Below are 21690 nucleotides of genomic sequence, written 5' to 3' on the forward strand. Positions count from 1 at the left end.
AATACCTTTGATGAGCTGCTGGACTAGTGTGCTGTTTGGCCCCTTATCTGTGCTGTGCACAATGCAGTTTGCTATCCTTGTCAGGTGCCCCATGTAGCCATGTCTTCTTCCTCCTTCAGCCCTGCAAGAGACCAAGAGTTCATCTGCTGCACTCAGAGCAACTCCGATACCTAGGCTGTTGTAGGACACTGCCAGAGTCAAGGTGGCACGCACCACAACAAACTGGGGTGCTGAAGTTACACTTGCATCCTAAAACCACAGGTTCAACAAAAATATTTAAGAATTTAAGGGATCAACTAGTTTGACTTCACTGAGCCAGTTCAGAAGAGTTAACAAGCACACGAAGTACCAAGAAGCACGGACAAGTGTTTGTACTGCTTCTGTGTGTGTGTGTGTGTGTAGAAAGCAAAATGTACACAAAATAATCAAAGTGCATTAGCAAAATAATGACAGAATTAGCAACTGATTCAGAGTTTTTAGGAAATTCTTTTTGCTGAGAGTATTTTGCAAAACTCCAAACCACCAAATATTCCCTCAGAGCTTTCAGTCCATGATCAAAAGGGAAAAAGCATTCTTAAGTATGCTTTACTATTTCAGGGCTTCTTAGCATACCCATTTAAGTTAGGGTCATTGCTTTCCTGAAATTTAGGAACAACATTTACATGCCTACCAAAGCTAAAATTACAAAGCCATTTAAATATTTTGCACAGAACTGCTCTGCACAAACAGGAATTACCAGATGTTAGAGTAGTGCTCTGAACACCTACTGCCAGTTGGAACCATTCTAAATCTGACCAAATAGCAATCATGAGAGATCCAGCTTGAACAGATTCTCTAGCATTTGGCTGCAAGCCAACCAAACTTTTGCTGCATCAATTTATGGTTTTGTGTTTTAAACAAGAACCAAGAAAGACCCCCTCACCCAGCTAGACAAACGTCCCATGACTGAAATCTTTGTAAAGTGATAGCAGCTCATGAAATACCTTATGTTATGCAAACACAGATCACATGATTTTATTTTCCACTATCATCATCTAACATATGAGGTAACTGAAATTATGTTATGTCTATGCAAGATATCACGAATAAACTACCATAGTGTTTACAGCTTGCTTAGGTAACAAGCACATTCAAAATAAGCAGCACATGATAACAGCAAAGGTTACAGTTTCTAACACAGGATATTACACAGAGCACTTCTATTTGACAAACTAGACTGACTTGACATTGCCTAGCCAGAAAGTCTGGAATACAACACACAACTGTATCTTTTGTTAGCAAATGCTTATTATTCCCAGCAAACCAAACCACTTTTACTATGTCAGATTTTTACCAGCAGAAAGCAGTCACCCTTAAGCTTCTAGAGCTGCCTGAAATAACATTAAGTGACAGAATACAAATGGACTAAAAAAATACCCATTTCCTGAAACAGCTAAGCTAAAAGTAGCTTAGCCTTAAAGCTTTATCTTTTACAGCTGGAGGCACAACTCTACAAAATTGGATAAAGGAATGAATTCATTGTAAGTTTGTTTCCAGATAAAAGCACTACCTAAGCTTTGAAACACTATTTTCTTCATTAGTATTCCCAAACATGAGATGAAATATTTAATTAAATCATTCACATGGTAAGCACTGGATCAAGAACAGTCTTATCCAAGTAAAACTTAAGTTTTAGGTGGGAATTACAGAGAAAACTTTTCATATTTCTCTCCTTCGAGAATCTAACTGCCAGGGAAGTTGGCAATTCTCTATAACCTCAGGAGAATTGATATAAAATGGAAGACATTCAGGAGAGCAACTGTTTTCTACAGTTCAATTTAGCACATTCATTTTTCCATTATCCCCCTCTTCATCATCCTTATTTCCAGGTCAGTTACATTAGCCATATATTTACTATCTGATTCACTTCAGATATGAATGTTTTCATGAGTGGAATTCCATCAAACTAGCAGCACCTACCCCAGCCAGTCAATTCAATATTTTGACAGGTTAGAACTAACATTTACTGTTCAGTACCCTCTAGAGCTAAAATTATTTGGTCTTCATGAGAACATTTTACCACCTAAAGTGACAACTGAGGAATTTTTTTCCTGCTACAAAAAGTTTCTAATATACTATATTAGTTACTTGAAGCTTACATTCTTTCAAATACCTAATTTTAGAAGGTATTCTATTGCTGAGGAATTCACTTCTACTATTTAGGAGTCTGATGCTCCCCAGTATGTGATATGCTTTGATGTGTTCACAAGTAATTCCCAACTGCTTACTGAGGGGTAAGTATCTCCTGTCCCCTCAAAACTTACAGTATGTTTATTTTTTTACTTGAACATGGGTAAACTTTAAAGATCATAGCAATATCTTATACATGGCAAAAATGACAACTCTTGTGCTCCCAAATGGCCACAGGAAAAAGAATTAGAATGCTACCAAAAAGTACAAGAGAAAGCTTTAACTCAAATATTAACATACAAGTGATTTTAGAACTGGATAGATCACTTCTGAATTGGTTACAAGTTCATTTCACAACTCAAGTCTTATTTAGACAATTGCAGGAAACGAGGGAACTAATTACTCACTGTTTCTTCTCATTCATCTCCCATGCTTCAAGTATTCTTTCTATTAATTGGCACTTAAGGAAGAGCTGTCAAAAAAGCAAAATATGCTTAGCAGCAGCAAAATGTAACACTATTTATACATTTTACAGTTGATACTAAAGTCTGCAAGACTATTAATTTCACGCTCAGGATACATACTTTCATTAAAGGGTTGAAATTCCAGCAGTCAGATCTCAGCCTGAAATCTAAAAGCTAAACCTGTATTAATTCTACACCTCTTTCTATGTGCTGAGTTGTGGTAGTAGCATAAAGCTACTGAAATAGCGATTTTAAGCTTAAAATAGGAAGAACTTCAGAGAAAATGAATACTTCCAGCTCTTCACCATGTTCACTTTGCAGCAAAAAAAAAAACCTTCTCTATGGGCAGTTTCAGGTTTAACACCCTGAACTAACATTTTAAGTAAAACCAGAAAGACTTTTTTTCATTCTATACATTAAGTAGAAAGGGGTGGTGCATTTTATGTAAAATTAATTGCATGAAAACAGGAAAATTCAGGAGACTTGTAAAACACAACTTACATGCTTCAGTAAGAGATTGTCCCCACTGGAATCCTGATCTGTAATTGTGCCATTTTCCGTGTTTTCAAGAGGACTCGCAAGAATCAATGCAATACAGATTTCTACTTGAGTATGCAAAAAGTTATTCCACGTATACTTAAAAAACATGTCCTGAAAAACAAATTCACCAAGGTTTACACAAACCAAGACCTTTTCATTAAACATAACCAACAGTCTCACCTATCTAATCACTTTAATGTCTACACTGGAAGAAATCTTTTACATTTTACACTACGTATTATTGTACAAGAAAAAGTTTATGACCCACAAAACCAGTAACTTCTGTGCTTGCCATTTTCTGAATGCAAGGAGTACTACACTGGATCAGAACAAGAATGCAACTAACTGAATTTATTGCAGGGGTCACAAGTAATGAATGCACTTTTCAGACTATGAAGACAGGGAGAAATAATGCTCCCTACTTACATTCCTTCTCCCAGCTGTAGCCCAGAAATGTTCTTTATGACCTTAGAAGTCCTTGACTTTTTTGAGTTCACTTAACTTCCTAGTATGTATAATACCCTTTAATAAATGTGCTCCACACTGCAGACAGATTCTTTATGAAATTGTATCTACCTGTTTCAAACCCATCATCCACCATCTCAGATAATCTAGAAACAGTTTAAGATTATTGGCAAAGTACAAGACAAATACTAAGGCTGAAATGTAATACACAGCATCCATTTAATCAAGTTCCTGTTTCTCTACATTTTTTTCTCTTAAACACAAGTAAGATTTTTGTCAAGCCTAGCTATTTTGGCTACTCACTGCAAAATTCAAACGATTGGTGTCACTGGTAAAATGTAGTGAGTTCTGGAAATATGTGCAGTGATTGGAACAGTATTGAACAATTTTAGTCTCATTCAAAGTACAGCTAAAGGTCTTCAATCTCTCTTCAGTCCTAATGACATTCACCCATAACTTTTCTTAAGTCAAGCCTGCCCAGTGAAACATGTGCTGTTTCAGCAAACAGCATGAAGCACTGAGGTTTCCATGGCTACAATTACCTTTTTCCTTTTGTAAAACCTGCAACAGGAAAGTGTTCAAACCTCACTGAATACAGTTCACAAAATAATCTATTTACAAGAACATGCAAGCATTCATAGTGTGTATGCTCTCTTAGACAATGGATCTAGGAAAAACTGCAGCTACAGTGAAGTCAACTATTTGTATAAAAGTTAGTACCTGTCTGCAAATTCAACTGTGAAGAAAATTTGAGATGGAAACATTTGAATCACACTATAATAATCAGTCACAGGAAAAAGGGGTTTTGGACTAAAAGCAGGGAAGAGAAGGTATTTACACTTTAGGCTTGCAACTGCCAACTGAGAAGTTTACATACTGTTATTCAGTAACTAGCTTAAGTTCTACGCTATTTCAAGTTATTTTTTAATCAACCAACATTTGGATTTCTTGGGTGAACTGAAACACAAAGAATACATCTGCTACAGTGGACGAAGTATGAGGTAGGAAGTACTCAAAGTACATGTTTACATCAGCAAAGAGCAATGAGTTAGGTAACTGAGTTTGCTGTACACCACCTTGCTTTGAAGTCTGAAGGAGTACAAGCTACCAAGCATAACTGTTCCTTTGCAGGACACTGCTGAGATACCATTTCATAATATACATTAAGTGAGAAAAAGGGGCCTTTAGGGAACAACTTAGGGAAAAAATGAAAATAGAAATGAAGCCTTGAACATGGCTGAAAACTCAAGAACATCCAGTTGAAAATAAGCTTATTAAGAAAAACACTTCATGTATTTATGAAGTGCAGCAAGTAAGAATCATTAAAGTGGTCAGAAGGACACACCTGATTCAGACAGATTAACAGTAAAATCCAGTATTAAAAGTTCTTAAACCAAGCAACAGACATCACAATACAAAGGTGCTGAAAAGTTAGGCTGGAAAATTATCTGCAGAGTCAGAAAAAGCAGACAAGATCTTAACAGCAATCCATAAAAATGAAGACAGCATAAAGTTCTTACCAGTATGACTCCTATGCTGTTAAGTTCTATAAGCTCCTGATTCACACTGCTTGTATTTGTCTGTAAAAGGCTAGATATTAATCTAATCACATTTAAACGTGTGTTTCCCACAGGTGGATCCAGTACACCCCAGGTTGTCTTCATGACACTTTTCTGAAAAAAAAGTTTAATACATAAATCCCTTAAAAGACCTTCTAAAAATTCAGCTTATCATTTCTACATACAATAGCTGGGTAGTGCTTAAAAAAAGATACATTTAGTCCTTAAGCAACTGTCTTACCTTCATCCTGCAAAAATCCCCTATTTTTAATTCCAAATACTGTAGCTTATTTTAATTCCAAAGACAGGAAACACTAAAACCAGTCACATGAAAGCTACAACTCGGTAAAAAAGTGATTGCTAACTACAGACAGGATCTCAAAGTAGATGAAGTCCACTCAACCTTGACAGGAATTACAAGACAGCTCCCCAGAAATAATTCTCACTCAGTCTAGCTAAATTCTGCATTACTACAATGTACACAGAACAGCTAGGTGGACAGTATAAATACATTATAATGCCTCAGCAACCCTACCTTCATACATTTAAAAACAATTTCATGTTCAGTTCTCTGTTAAAATCTGCAGCACCCAGTTCAGGGTGCAGTGCTCCAACTGAAATTCTGCTAGTGAAAATGTAAGCACAAAATACAAACGGATCACAGGTAAGCCCCGTATTTATACATTCTTTTTATCTTTGGCAAGAGCATAACAGAGTTAAATTGCTTAAATCAGTTACAAAGCCCAAGAAATTTAACATGCCTAGGGTGCAGAGATATGACATGGATCTCATCTACTTGGGTCCTGGGAAAGTCAAGAGAATTGCATGAGCCTAATGTGGGCCATTCCAAAGCTCCAAACAACTGCAGCATCTACAGTCCATATTTCCTATCCAGACTGGATTTTCAAGCACAAAATATACAGCAAATCTCTTTTTGTTGCTTTTAGGAAGAAACCCTGCTCCAAGGTTATTTTGCTAATTAAACCAAGTTTGTGCTGGAAAAGCACAAAGCATTGCTGTTCGTTATTACTCCTGGCCTGAGCCAAAGCTCACAACAGGCTAGGAAGTAGCCTGGGTGCTTGCCTGAAAGTTGTCAGACTGGGTTTTGTTTATTATAACCTGCCTAAAACAGACACATGGTTAAGTTTTGCTTCAATTAATTTGTTAACACAAGATTTCACTTACTTTTGGAGGCTCAAGTAGGAGCTCATGGAAGGATGAAAGTCGTGCTTTTATGGCTTCTAAAACACTTTTGTTGACAGAATATGTGGAATTGCTCATGCCTGGAGGACAGATCTCTATATGACCTTCAAATCTAAAACGCACATAAGCAAAATTTGATAATTAGTAACAAAACTAGTTGTAAAACATCTCTGAGGTATGTAACAGTTCTGAAAGGATGTGAAAATAACAAAGATGTAAAAAATGTAAAAACCTAGGGTTACGCACACATAAAAATTAAGTGTGACATAATGGTTGAACAAGAGATTTTCTCAAACACTAGCCCTGGTATTTCTAGGTTTATTATGCTTGAAATCCCCAAAATAGTTTTGAGATTAAAAATTACATTTTAATTAGTTTTATTGAAGCAGATAAAGAGCTTCATTTGTCTATCTGAAACAACGTAAGTTGAATGTACCAGAGAGATCTGTTCAGCAGTTTTCTCCAAATTAAGTTGCAATAATACTACAAGTAACTTTTGAAAAGTCAATATTCAGTCACTACACTACATCTATTTATTCTATTCCCTGTATCCAGAAATCAAGTGATGAAGTGTATTTGATCTGATCTGTCTATTGGTACTCACAGTAGAAAAAGCTGCAGAAAGAGCAGTCATTTGGTGAAAGTGTAGTAATGCCAACCAATCACCTGATTTGCATTTTTACTCCTTCAGCTACAACAGGTCACAGAAGTGGTTTGGTCACAAGCACAAGGAAGGCATTTGCCACTGCAGGCATAAAGCAAGTGAAATAATAACACTTACGTCTGTCGTCTTGTCTCAAGTAAGGTCAATAGGATTTGGATTGCACTGACAATTGCAGATTCATTTTTTTCTTTATGAAAAATATTAGACAGAAGCTGCTCTATGATTTCTTGTCTGAAAAGAAAAGCATTGGTAACAAATGAAACCACTTCAGGATACAGTTGTTAGCAGAAATAACTCCCATTTGCCCACATTAAAAAAGGGAAAACTAAATACAGGAGAATCTTTTCTGGCAGAAACACAGAGTTAGATAAACTCAAAACAAGCAACAGAAGAAAGCTGAAGTTTCCCATATTTAGTCTGCACGGTATCAAGCTGACCTCCACACATAAGATACCATTCAATTGGGCAGCATAGAAAATAATTTAATGAGACAACTTCTTTTCTACACTCCCCACCAGAAAATCCTCCAGGTGTCCTCTGCTTACTTTCCAAGTTATTTTTCATTAGACAAACAAAAGACAGGTAGTCAAGAAAATTAACCTGAAAAGAGCTTGCCATTTCTGAAGGCTTTCAAGGTCAAAAGTTAAAAAGTAGTTTCTTACAAAGTGAGAATAAAATCAAAAATTCAAATCAACTTACTTCTCTAAACTTGCAAGCAGTGGATCTGGTTCTGAACTGTTCTGTACTTGTAGCATCTGGTCTCTGCTTAGACGAATAATTTCACAGAGTGACTGTGATGCATTTGAATGCCTCTGAAACAGAAAACAACACTTTGAACTACAAGAATAATAACATGCTGGACTCTAATTCTTCAGATAAAAAAGGTGAAAATTTCAACACTAACAAAAACTCTCCTACCCATAAAACATTCAGGCAGTTAGCTTTATGTCCTAATTGACCCTTAACAAAACAAAAAAATCTTGAAGCATGAGGCAAGAATCTATTTCCAACATTAAGGTGGCAAAACATGAGAGCTGAATCTTCCAACAACTTCAAGTATGCCTAAGGCTTTGATATGGATCTCAAAAAGGGGGCAGGGAGGTGGACACAACCACATAACCTTCTTCAAATAACCACACTTAATACAGAAATCAGCTTACTGAAAAAAGCGAGCAGAAAACTAGAAGTTCTAACAGTATGTCATACAGCTGAACAGAGAGACCCAGGGGGGTGCCAGTGATGCCTAAAGTTTTAGCTTTTCTATTTTTCAGATCCTGTACTGCATTAGTGTGTAACTGAACTTCATATAGTGTTAGTAAGCTCTCTTCACAGTTTGGTCAGACAAAATCCTTCCAGGCCTGAGAACCAGGGTCACCATCACAGTCTCAGGCCTGAAAAGTATAAACAAAAATGAACTGGGGGGAGAAGCAAATCAGGGCAATGTGATTTCATTACCTGAAGCTATAATTGGACAATTAACCTCTGATATGCAAATAGACCAAACTTACATCTGTCTGAGAAAACTCCTGTCCACCTTGGGTGTAGCCTCTGCGAGGCTCCTGCACTGCCCAAGGTGGATCTGTGAAAGGCCTTTAATAAACACCCACTTTATTCTCTAACTCTGTCTTGCCTCTATCTAAGGCAAGAGCAGCACTTACATCTTCATCTTGAGATGGGTGTACGATTTCCACAAGCCGCTGGATAATTCTCTCCTCATTCAGCCACTGCAAAAATGTTTGTGGATGTTAATAAGAATTTTTCCCAAGTGAATTAATTAAATGAACTCATGAAATTGAAAGTAGCCTTTGACATCTGCCACAAGTCATAATGTCAATACTTCTAAATAAGGACTAACAGTAATTCAGAAAAAAGAAAAAGTGAAATCAGCATTTCTTAGTCACAGGGAAAAAAAAATCTTAGGTTAATGTCAACAAACTTTGATGCCAAAGTGTGTTTGGTAAGGTACAAAACAATTTAAAAAATGCATCTGTCAGATGTAAGTTAGATACCAAAGATTGGGGAACAGACCAGCCACCCAGGTTCTAAGTTGTCCCCAGCAGCAGTGGGGTTTTACTGGAAAAATATTGGCAGCTCAAAAAAAACCCCCAAAACCAAGAACAAACAAACAAAAAACACAAACAAACAAAACCCCACACATCTAATTTCAGCATATTCAAGAAATAAACTTAGCAAAGCCAGGAGAAATTAAGCCAGCTTCGAGTTCACATATGTCAGACAAAAGTTCTGCGATATTTTACTCACATTTAGCACTTCTTGCCGGGGCTGTGGAGGTTCTATGCAAGTCAGTAGCCTGAGCAACAAGTCCATGATAGCAGAGGTCCCTATGTGCTTAATAATGAGGTCTACAAAATCATGCTTCCTCTTTAGAAAATCTACAATCTGGAAATGAAAAAGCAAGCTTATATTTGCTTCATATATTTCACATGATAAATTACACCAATCACTTTTCATTTCACTCTCCTATCAAACTGACAAAAGAGATGACAACTTCTTAAACACTTCTGCCACTTAAAGCCTGCAGTACAAGACAAGACAAAACAAAACCCAGGCACAGGGCAGATCCATACTACATGCAGCATGTCTCCTCTCAAACCCAACTTGCTGACCATAATCTACTTATAATCCAAAGCAGAGTCAGGTTTTCTTTTTGATATCAATCAGTCTCACCTCTGCTTAATGGGCAAAGCTCAACAGAGCAAAACTCTTAATACAAACGTAGTACCTCAGGTTTGAGAGTCACCATTGCAGATGTTTGCAGTATTGAGCCACATACACTGAGTACAAGAGCACTTCTGGGACTCCAAATGTTTCTCTCCTCGTTCTAAATAATTCTTCACATCAAGTCAGAATCATTATCACTGATTCAAGTCATTTACTTTTGCTTTTAACAGCAATAAATGCAAATATGATCATGTAAAACACTGAGCTAAGCCAAAAGGTAGGCACTCACACACTGATTGCATAAATAGCTCAGGCAAATGTGAATCAAATACATCCTACTCATCCAAGTGTATTTTTTAATCATGTGCATAATGAAAAGGTGTATTCAGCTAGGGTGGAACCTGAATGCCCTCTTTTGACTCTTTTGCTATCCCTCAATTGTGTAGCTTAGAGCAGAATTGTTGAGTACCACAGCTTTATCAGAGCACTTGTAAAACTGGTGAGTTTGCAAATAGTTACCTGTTCTGGTTTTCTGCTGATAAGAATACTTAACACCTTGCTGAAGAAACTGGCCAGTAGAGGGTTTAGAGGAGATTCATTTAAGAGGAAGCTGTACAGTTTCAGGAGTAAGGATTCTTCTTCTCCCAACCTATCATTAATCTGTGAGACATCTGATGTAAGCAGCTCACATGATATGTTTGGGTACCTGGGGAAAAGAAAAAATTATCCATCACTCATACTTTGCAACTCTCATACCTGCAGCCCTGAATTCAGAACCTGGTAATGCATCTGACTAAATTTTCAAGCAGCCTTGGTCTATACTAAAGTAGCAAGCTAAAACAAACTAATAGAACTGCACATTCAGCCTATAAGATCAGTTTTCATTTAAGAAGGGCACTACTTCAATCTTCAGTAGCAATAGAACACCAGTAGGGAAGCTGAAAAAGCAAAGAGCAAGCTTTCATTTCAAGATCTATTGTTAAATCCATCTCTTCAAGTACTGACTTATTATTGCTTCAGTTTCCAACTCTACTAGAAACATTTACAGGAGACTTGGTTTTTCAGAAATGGTGAAGTTCTGCAACTAACAGCGTAACTTATTTCACATTATTTTAACACACTATTTTAAGAAACAAAGCACCTTTCTGTACAGACACTAAAATAGGCCAAAAGCAGTAGAAGTGCTTTTCTACAAATTGCTAGATGGATTTTGAGCATGAACCTTCTCAGCAAGCAAGAAGTCATGGCCATACTCTGGAAAGGAAAACATCAGTACTGGGACCCTAAGGACATTGTTCCAAGGATTATCACAAATCTTCTAAGAGGCATCTTCAAAACATCTTACAAGTAAACAAAACAAAGCTAACCACACAGTTATACTACCCAAAAAGGGTTTTTTTTTAGCAACTCCTTTGGACATGACCCGGTTTTGGAAGCATTTGTGAGTAAGAGGCTTCCATTTGAAAACTATGCATATATTAGAATGATTTACTTAGAAGTTCTGTGAAGCCTCTTGAAAACATACTTAATCTAAAACACATCAATACTGTACTATACACCAGCACACAGGGATTCACACTAGCAAATTAACTAGATTTATTTAGTCCTCTTTCCACCTTCCAAATCTCCCCCAACCCCAAAAGTTTTCCTACTTATATCGAATTTTTTCATCCATGTCTTGAGGTGGCTCTTCAATAATAAATGAAACTAAGTCTTCCAGACATTCTGACTTCAGCAGAAACTCTATAAGTTTGCGATTCTGAGCCTTGCACTCCTGTAGAACATCCTCTTCATCCATCAATTCCTTCAGTGTTACATCTTCTCTCTCCAGAAGTGTATCTATGTGCGATGACGAATGGAGATCAAATTTCCAAAACATGCTGGTCTGGGTAAGAAGAACAGCAGTATATCAGCAGTAGCCATTATTCTAACATCCAAAGGTAAGAGTCAGGCAGGGTTTTACTTACATGAAAGGAACATGCCAATTTGCATTAAAGAAAAAGGTATGAAATTTGCTTTTCCCATTCCTTGTTTTTAATCTATGCATTGAGTCAGAGATTCAGAACTATTAGCTCAGCAATTAATTGAGCTGGGTGAAGATGAAATGGACAGAGAATAACTGCACTGAAATACCATCCCACCACTGAAGAAAACATCTATAAAGGTAGAGGAATTCAAAGAATTTTAGCTTGCAGGAAGCACAATTCAGAGTGCAGGAGCTAATTTCAACACTACACTAATTGTCCCTGCCTCCACAAACTTGACAGAGGAGAATATCAAAGGCCAAGGTGTGTTACACAAACATGTCAAGGGCAGAGGCCGCAGCCACTGAAACACTCTAAGAGGCTGTAACAGCACTATAAGAACGAACAACTTCGCCTTTTCCTATAAAATGCTTTGGCACCTCTATATTAATTCTGTTTCTCTAAGCCACCTTTTGAACAGCTGCTACTGAGACAACTGTGCTATCAGAAAAGAGTATTTCAGTCTACAACAGACCCACTAAATTCTTGCTTTCACTTCTCATTAAGCTCCATACAAACACTTCATTTCCCTCCAGCCCTGAAAACAGGGCTTTTACATGACATTTGACCTCTGACACAGTATTAACTGGGTTTATAAGAATGCAGATTTTAATTGGACTGAAAAGAGATACTAGAACACATTAAGAAAAACTTTCCTTTCCTTACAACTGAGAGCAGTAGTTTTGAGCAGCACGCTTTAAGAAAGAGACTCCTTTTGCTCCTTTAGTAAGTATTTTCCAAATGTGAAAGATCAAATCAGTATATTAGTTACTGCTGTGCATTAGCAATATCAGCTGTGAGGACATGTAGTTAAGGCAGGGAATTTCAGTGAACAGTATTATTTTGGCAAGGACACTTCTGTAAACTGTAGGCTGTATACAGGAGCAAGCTTAAAGGCAATAATCCAACTATGCTGTTGTCATACACTCAAAACACCCCATAAATATAGAACAGAAATACCCAATTATTTTGCAACTAAGAGACAGCATTTAAGCACCTACTTCCAAGTTGGAATTGATTCAGCATGCACACTACAGCTACTCAGAACAGCATTGTATCAAATTTAGTAATTGAGGAGTTTGGAAACAAAAACAACCTCAAGGATCTAGCAAAACTTTTGTGTGCACAATCTTTCCACCAGCAAGATTTTCAGTATTCAGTCTAAATACTATAAAGCTTGTTATACTCATTATGGAGATGTTCTAATTGCTTTGAGGGTTTTAATTGTTGCTTTAACCACTACATACTGATCACTTTACTCTGCTTGACCTTTTTCCAGAAGTTGTAACATTCGTAACTGGACCTAGATTACACAGCTTTCTGTTTATAAAGATATGGGGTTCAAACAAAACCAATCAGCCAATGTACAGATTTATCCGACTGCAGTATTGGTACTAATCTAACATCTCATGCAAGTATTAAATTATTAGGAAGCAGAAAAAGCCCTATTTTGTACTAGAAGTATTAGTAAACTTTCAAGCAGGGTTTAACACACTTGATCTTACAAATTAGCTTAAATCAACTTATACAGTTGTGGAAAACACTAGCTTGTGGGTAATGCAAGCTACACACAAACTTACTGTAAGGAAGTGAAAACAGTGCATTATTAAAGCCAAATGATATTTATTGATTGGGATTTTTAAACCTCTAGAAAGTAAATCAAATCCCTCCCCTTGCCCCAATTAGTGAAAGTCCCATGCTCATAAGTAACCACTATCAATGCTAATTTTAGATGTGAATACCTCTGAGGTGATTAACGCTCATTTCAGTAGCTTCAGTGTATTTCTCAGTCAGTTATTTCAAGAGAAATTCAACAATGGAAAAGAGCAATAACAAAAAAAGAGGCGTACTACTGCAAACATGTTACTGCGTTATTTCACAAACTCTCTCCCAGGCAAGCTCCTTTAGGGGCTGCTCCCTCAATAGCTCAGGTGCCGGCCACAGATTATTCCATCACTTCTCAACAGGAGCCCAGGTCCTTTGAAATAAGGAAAAATAAACAACATAAACTGTGCCAAAGGATAGTCAAGGAACCCTGAAGAGAAGAGAATTTTCTCAGGCATTATTACTGACAGTAATCTAGAATCAGCCTAGCACAGTTTTGATTGGAAGTTTTAAAATCAAAACATGTGATTGCTATTTTTCTCAAAGCCTACTGTTCTACCCTCCCTCCCAAAATCTACTAATTCTGAATCATCACCATGCTTTTTCAAATTTCAGTGCCTTTAACAGAGCTGGCATTAGGCCTTCTGTCCAAAACTCACAAGTGTGCTCCTTCCAAAACTTCACTACCTGCAAATTTATAAAAAACTCAATGGATCAAATGGGTTGTATTACTCCCAATGTTATGTCACTTTCAGCCAGAGCAGAAAAAGATATTCAGACAATGCAAGATAGAAAAGACTTCCAAATACGAGACATGCCCAAGATTAGAAACTGCAAGAAGCAAAATAATCCAAGATGATGTTAAAAACTCACATGTGGAAAGACAAAATGTGTTAAAGTTGGTAAAGATGCTGTATGTATTTGACTCTTTTTTGTAACATGTTAGTTTTCCATAATATCTGAAAGCTTCCAGTAAGCAATACTGACATTCAGTTCATTAAACAGTACTTACTAAAGTTTACATGAACTTGATCAGCAAGTTCAACTTATGACAATTCAAGATTCTGAGTAACATCTAATATCCATAAAAATATTGCTTTGTTTTCTTAATTAATATTGTTAACAGATTCTTCTCTGAATGAATGTTGAATAGCATTCCATGTAATAAAGACTTGACTTAAATACGAAAAGGAAAAAAGTTCAACAAAGCAAAGAAAGCCTGCTTTCAACTGCTGGCATACAGTTTACTTAAATTCTCACTTTAATTATGTGCTAAATGGAAGAAATAATGCTTGGAAATAATCCTTACAGATCAAGAAGGAAAATTAACTGTTCTGTTACCGGGAAAGAAAACCACACAAGTATTTTCAACAGTAACTAATGAGTGGTTCTTTTTGGAGGTTAAGTGCTTAAGTGGTATTTCCATCAAAAAAAGTTGGTAACAGTTGTATCACAAAGTTTCTCTGTAGCTTCAAGGGATGGCAGCTGTCACACACCTTTCCTGAGCAGACACATTGGTGTTTTCAAGTTGCCAGAGTAAGATGTGAATTCCAGTCAGAGAAGCATACAGTTTAATTTTGGACAATGTCTCCTAAATTGAACCTTTTACAAAACAGACTAACAAGTCTTGAAGGCATCCAGAAGTCTTTTCAGTAAATAAGAAAACTAAAGTAAGCTGTTCCTTTGAGTTGAACTTCTAAGCATCAAACTTAGGTTAAACAAACACGAGAAGGGTGTTTTACATTGAATTCCTTCCAACTGAGTACCTCAGATTTCCATATAAAACTGAGTATTGGCAGCTCCAAACAGACATGGGCATCTAGACCAGTGCAGAAGAAAAACCAGAAGGATTTCAGTAGCCAGCTGAAGGCTCTTTACCTGAAAACTACATAGATGTCAAAGGCATATACACAGAGTGTCAGGCAGGAATTTCACAGATTTTACTGCAATGCTCAGTCATTTTTCAAGCCAGAGAAACTTTCAGTGTCAAGCTGAAGAGTCTGTAGTATGTGAAATTCTGAGAAATGCTACATGTAGAGTTGTAACAATTACTGCATTACAAAAAACCTCAGAATTTGTCACTTCTCTTTGTGCACTACTGTATTTTCTTACTGTAGAGTTCAAGTACACAGATGGAAAAGAAAATTAGTTACTTTTGCAACAAACATTTCCACAATTGAAACACATCTTAAGGGATGCAGCCTAATTCAGCAAAACAGAATTTATAATTTCTGTGCAACTAGCAAAAGCCAACCTAATTGTTGGATGCAAGGAGAGCAACCATCAAAGGAGTCCTTGATTTTAGGATGGTCTTGCACTTCTTAATGATAAAAGCATTTCCAATGCAAAGAATCCCTTGATCTTAAAAACCAAATAGGTAGGTAAGTTTAAGGAAGAATAAAGTCATAATGAAGATAATTTATTAAGTTTTATCATGAATAATTTTGGTAGATTATCTTCTAAGACCTTTAAACACATTAAGAAATTTATTTGAAATGCTAAGCATGCCCCTCTGCCAGCTTCACAGTAACCTCACCTAGTTACTATCTAGGCATGTTCAGTGAGATTCCAGTTTAGGGCAGGGGGTCCATTTCTCCAGTCAATGGACAGTAACAAGACACTGTCCCAGCCTTTCTAAAGTGCTTATTTTGACACTGAAAGTGAACTATCTGTTCAAAACAAAACTAAGCATGAATGTACTTCTGAAAAAAATTCAGAGCTGAAGAGAATAACCAGTGAACAAAAATGACAGAAGATACTCTAGTTGCTATTTTTTGAACTGCCTGTTGTACTCAGCAGAGCATCACCCATTGTAAACTTGCTGTCTACAATTGCCTGTCCTAACCTATTTGGAATAAATTTCTTTTCAATCAGAGCAGTGAGGTTCACTGAGTACTATTAGCTAGAAAGATGTAAGCTGGTGTTCAAAATCCCCGGATTGAATTACAGTACTTTACAATTACACCTAACAATCACCAAAAAAAATAAAAGCAGCAGTAATAAACTTTCATGGTGCAGTTGCTACATTTCTTAAACAAAATGCAAGATCAATTTGACACAGAATTCAAGTTTCAAGTGAATACAAAATAACACACAGCTGATTCTTCAGTGTCAGAACAGTCTATTCACCTCACAAACCTGAGACCTAGTGGAAAAGAAATACTTCATTACTTTATTATAAGCTAGTGAAGTTTCAAAGAAACTCTGTGGAGAAAGGAATGAATAAATGTTTGAAATTAATAGGAATTAAACAGAAGAGAAAATAGAAACACCTCTAACTCAACAGTTTAATACATACTTCTAATACCATGCACACTCCTTCCTAGTCCACGAGTGTAACAAAAGAGAAGAGATACTAAAAATGAAACAAAATCAACCAACAATTCCTTCGTGGAAGGCTGGGAGATTTGTGCAGGCTGGCTGCACTTCATTCCTTACAGTAAGATTTCGGGATGCTTCACCCTCTCCTCAGCCACTGCTGGGCACAGGGGATGCAGAGGGGGAGGTACCAGGGATCTCTGGCCTGGCTGCTGCCCCTGTCCCGTGCAGGGGAGCCCAGACACAGGATGAAGAGCAGGCTGGAGCTTGGGCACAAGAGGGGAGGCCTGGGGCAGTCCCTGTGCCCAAGGAGCAGCAGGAACAGGAGAGTGATCCCCAAAAAGGCAACCTCAGTCTACCTAAGCCTCCTCCTCCCACATGAGCACATCTCTCAGGCCACAGCCTCCCCAGCCCCCAGGACAGCCATAGCTGGCCACATACACTGCTGCCACAGTGGCCTCCTGATGTTGTGACAGGATTCCTGCCACACACTACACTCATCCACAGCAGGTATGCTCCTCTGCTAACTACTACACATCCTCTTGAGAGAAATGCAGGAGATGCCATGTGGCAGTCTCTCCCTGACTGTGAGAAAAACATGCCAGAAAACTGGATGAAGACAGTGATCTCCTAGCATGCTCTTGAATAATGTGCCACCTCCTACTGAGGCAAGTTATTAAGCAGGGACTTCCACTCCCCCATTAGACATGAGAAGGAGGAGCCTGCTATTGCTACAAAACAGTTAAGAAGTGAAATCACTTTTTCCCTTCTTGATCAATCCCAGCTGCACACCTATCTAGATGAGAACTATAAAAACGTGTGGATGAGTCAGCAGAGTACCCTTGTGGCCAGGAGGGACAATGGTATCCTAGGGTGCATCAGGAAGTGTGGCCAGCAGGTGGGGGGAGCTGATCCTGCCCCTCTAGTCAGCCCTAGGGAGGTCACATCTGGAGAGGAGTGCTATGGCCAATTTAGTCTCCAGGGTTCAAGCAAGAAAAGGAGCTACTGGAGAGGGGTCCAGCAGAGGCCACAATGATGGACTTGAGGTCTGGAGCATCACTTATGAGCAGAGACTGTGGGAGCTGGGCCTCTTTAGTCCAGAGAAGAAAAGACTGAGAGGGCATCTCACTGTTGCATACAAATACCTAAGCTGGGTGCCCAGATGATGGTGCTGGACTGTTTTCCACGGTGCCCAGCAACAGGATAGGGAGCAATGGCCACAAATTAAATGACAAGAAATTGCACCTCCACACAAGGAATAATTTCTTTACACCGAGTGTCAGCACTGGAACAGGCTGCCCAGGGAGGTCTGGAGACAATCAAACCCCACCTGATTATGCTCCTGTGCCACCTGCTCTAGGTGGCCCAGCCTTGAACTAGATGATCTCCAGAGGTTCTTTCCAACCCTAACTACTCTGTCATCCTATCCTTTTTTATCTAATTCATCATATATATATACACACACATATCATGTGCATATACACCCCCCTTGTGACTGAATGCCCCAACAATCTATAGCTTTGACATGAAATGTGTAAATAAATCCAAACTAGTTCAAGTTTACTCCAAGACACCAATCCCCCAAAACTGAAGAAGTCATAACTGTTCAACAGAGGTACAAAAATCAGGTGATATCTACAGTCTGCAGCAAATTTACAAGAGCAATTTCATACCAAGCAACAACTATATTCTCATCAATTCCTACACTATCTCAAACCACAAGTGCTAATACAGATCTTCATTACCTGCAATAATTACAAATTAAGACACTAATTTCCCCTGCCCAAGTAGAGAAGATTCATCTTTTTCTAGTCATTTCACATCAACTGCCAATTACAAATTTAAAGTATCCACTGGTCACAGAATTCAGTTAGATTTTTCCTATTACGAATTCTTCCAATTAGCTTCAAAATGAAAATAAAGATATTATTGCACTAAGAAATGCACACGATTCCATAAAATATAAAGTGCAAGCTCAACAATGCATAGCTACCCAGAAGACACTTTTGCACTGAAACATCAAGTTTAGTACCAAAAAACTCAGTTGCAGAAGACAGTATTACTTCAGTATAATAATCTATAAGCATCACTCATATCTGCTGTATGTCAGTTCATGAACACATTTGCTTTGAAACTCTTCCAAAAAGGTTGGGCAGCAGACACACTTCCTGGCACAAAAGCAAAACACAGTAAAACAAACAGAATATCCACAACTGTGTGTCTGGAACCCCCCTGATTGATTTCTCCCCCAAAGCAGGGTAAAAAATGATAGTGCAAGAGCAGGGTAGGTTAAAAGACAAAGTTAGAATCAGCCAGCTAGAAAGTAGTCAGAAAAAAGCTGCAAGAAAAGGGAAGGCAAGGCCACAAAGCCTGAACTGAAGAAGGAACTGCAGCTTAGAAAGTGATAAATGTGAACCTATAAAATCAGGTGATTTTAGTGGACATCAAGGATATGAAAACCTTAAAATTTAAGTGGTTTCAGAATGCTTTAGAATAAGGCTTTATAGATGCAGAAGCTAAATCTACTGCTGTATGTGAAGTTTAATAGTTTCTTACCTGTTAAAACACAAAAGTTTTTAAAAGTTAAAAAATCAGAACGTTTTGTATTCTCTCAGGCTTCTTGCCCATTACAGGGTATCCTGGCAACAGCAAAAAAATCTTTCAATCTACAGTACTAGCAGATTAGCAGGACTGAATTAGCATTGAATTAGATGAAGCAGATTTCTTCCTACAACGACAAAAAAAAATTGTATAATTTAATATTGTTAATAGGTTCTATTCAACAGCTTGACAACTGCATAAATACTAAGGACTGTTTTGCAACAAATATAACACATGAACAGAGGAAAGAAACAACTTGCTAGGAAGAAAAGTGTCAGTTCAGCAGAACATACACTGAAAATAAAATGAAAAGCAGCATGTCATCTGAAATACCTATTTACTTTTAAACCAATTTGAACATTTCCCTCCACTTTTGGGAATCAAAGGAAGAAACTTTCTCTCACTGAAATGAAACTGCCTTTATCATCTGCAATTCACTGAAATCTAACACAAATCCAGACTTAAAAAAAAAACTATTAGCAATTTCCCATAAAGTAACATCAGATCTGGAAGATCTGAAATTCCCATTACCAGAGCTTTCTGCAGCAGGTTTTTTCCTATCTTCATAACTATTCCCTTATACTGATGTCATTTATGCACAACCTGCACAGAAATAAACTAGGAAGCATTAAGAATGCCGGTTATGTTGGCACAAGTCTATAAAGAATTCAGCTAGTTTCAATCTGAAAACAGGCCATCTTCAAAAAAAACCAACACAGACCACGTCCAGGCCTCCAAAGTAACAAGCTGAATTAAGACAGCATTCAGTCACCATTATGAAAATCTCACTTTTGATAGTTTAATATTACTTTGCTTTACACTGGAAGAATTTATGAGCCCTATTAGGTATCCTTAACAGGCTGCAGACTGACACTTACCTGTCTGTGCTCTGTCAACACCACACAGGCAAGAAAAAGCACCCTGCAAACTGATTTTTCTTCCCAATTAGCTGTCTGTAGTAGTTACAGAAAGAATTTCTAAAACAAAAGTTCACCTCCCAGCACTTTGAGGTGCTTTTTGATTTTGCTTTTTAACACAGGTTTCAAGCAACACAATACTTTGGTTTCTTCTGGGAACATGGGTAATACTGTTTATGGAAAATAAAGTACTAGCAACTAAGAAGGGTAGCAAAATTAGTGGCATGTTTATTAACTCATGTCAGTGACTACCCAGTATTTGGCATCTTCAGCTAAAAACCCCAAATTATTCACCTCAATAGCATTTCAAGTATTCTGCCAAAGAGAAGAATGATTTAATTTTACACCTTCCATGTTAAAGATAAGGAGCGGCGTCTCCAAAGTTGGGTTTTGATCTTTGCAGGTGATTTAACAGATAGTCTGTGTCAACCTAAAGATCATAGATTCAAAGAATACCCCGGGTTGGAAAGTACCTTAAAATTATTTCTCAGGTTATTTTAGCAACCAACATACACATGAACTGAAGCTCAGTGTAATACACTGACCATAATTCTCTTATAGGTCTTCTAAATGCATTTTTTCACCTGCAGACCCTTCAGGTCTCCATGCCTGACAGACCTGCCAATACCCTGTGAGTCAAGTGATGAACTAGAGCAGAAAAAGTAACCAAATTTTCTGGACTCAGTTCACTTCACTGAAGTTTTCTAGGTTATTTTTTCTGCATTTTAAAAGTGTACCTATGTTCCAAAGCAGAGCTCCAAAAAGGGAGAGAACATCACTTCAGTTATGTAGAAACAAAGTAAGAAGCCTGCGTAGCTAAGTGCACTTTCAGAAGAGTTTCACATTCTTAAGATCCACAGATTTCAATTGCTAGTGGAACTATCCAAATGAAAACCACTATTATTACTCCCCTTACAAGGACACCTCTGTTATTTCCCTACTCTTCTTTCTGTTGGACGACTGCAGTGTCTAAATACCCTTGGCTTCTGAATTCAATGCAGTAGGATTACACAGTAAATTGGAGACACCGGTGTGATCAAGATTAGCAAGATACTTGGAGTGTGTGTATTTGGCACACCCTGTAAAGAGTGTGCCACCAGAGCCCTGCTCTGGTCAATCAGGACTTGTTCAGTCCACCTCAGAATCTACAAGAGTATAGAGGTTGGTCTAAAGACTGACTTACACTTCCTGGTACATATGGTTTATTACCTCAGACTGTTCCACTCTGCAAGACAGATTAATACTGCATTATGAAAAAAGGGACAAACCCCACCCCCAAAAACCCACAGTTCTTTCAAAAACAATTTTAAAAAAGAATCACTTGACTGGATGAAGTTCAAGTTTATTTAAATTTGACTTTCCTACATCCAGATGGCTTACATTCAGCAATAGTTCAGCCAAGTTAATACAGCTCTGTCATGAAGAAGTATCCAAAGACGGAAGGTTAAAACCTTAGACCTGAGGTAACATGCAAAGGCA

General features: G+C 37.7%; 1 protein-coding gene across 6 annotated transcripts in view; it reads right to left on the bottom strand.

Annotated features, from left to right (window-relative positions):
• PPP6R3 (protein phosphatase 6 regulatory subunit 3) overlaps positions 1 to 21690 on the bottom strand; it is a 52638-nt gene that overhangs the window by 19529 nt on the left and 11419 nt on the right. For 5 of the 6 annotated variants that reach the window (XR_010440472.1, XM_064714563.1, XM_064714562.1 and 2 more), the window contains exons 2-12: positions 11399 to 11631; positions 10266 to 10452; positions 9327 to 9464; positions 8723 to 8788; positions 7764 to 7876; positions 7182 to 7295; positions 6383 to 6512; positions 5159 to 5311; positions 3135 to 3284; positions 2577 to 2641; positions 6 to 121 (exon numbers count right to left, since the gene is read on the bottom strand). Coding sequence is in view for 5 of the 6 variants with exons in the window: in XM_064714563.1 (XP_064570633.1) it covers positions 6 to 121; positions 2577 to 2641; positions 3135 to 3284; positions 5159 to 5311; positions 6383 to 6512; positions 7182 to 7295; positions 7764 to 7876; positions 8723 to 8788; positions 9327 to 9464; positions 10266 to 10452; positions 11399 to 11625 (1459 nt within the window). In the remaining variant the exon portion in view is untranslated. Of the gene's footprint in view, positions 1 to 5; positions 122 to 2576; positions 2642 to 3134; positions 3285 to 5158; positions 5312 to 6382; positions 6513 to 7181; positions 7296 to 7763; positions 7877 to 8722; positions 8789 to 9326; positions 9465 to 10265; positions 10453 to 11398; positions 11632 to 19249; positions 19422 to 21690 lie in introns of all 6 variants that reach the window. The other variant, XM_064714559.1, reaches the window with a different exon arrangement.

This window comes from Zonotrichia leucophrys, chromosome 5, assembly GCF_028769735.1.
Source record: "Zonotrichia leucophrys gambelii isolate GWCS_2022_RI chromosome 5, RI_Zleu_2.0, whole genome shotgun sequence".
NCBI classification, from domain to species: Eukaryota; Metazoa; Chordata; class Aves; order Passeriformes; family Passerellidae; genus Zonotrichia; species Zonotrichia leucophrys.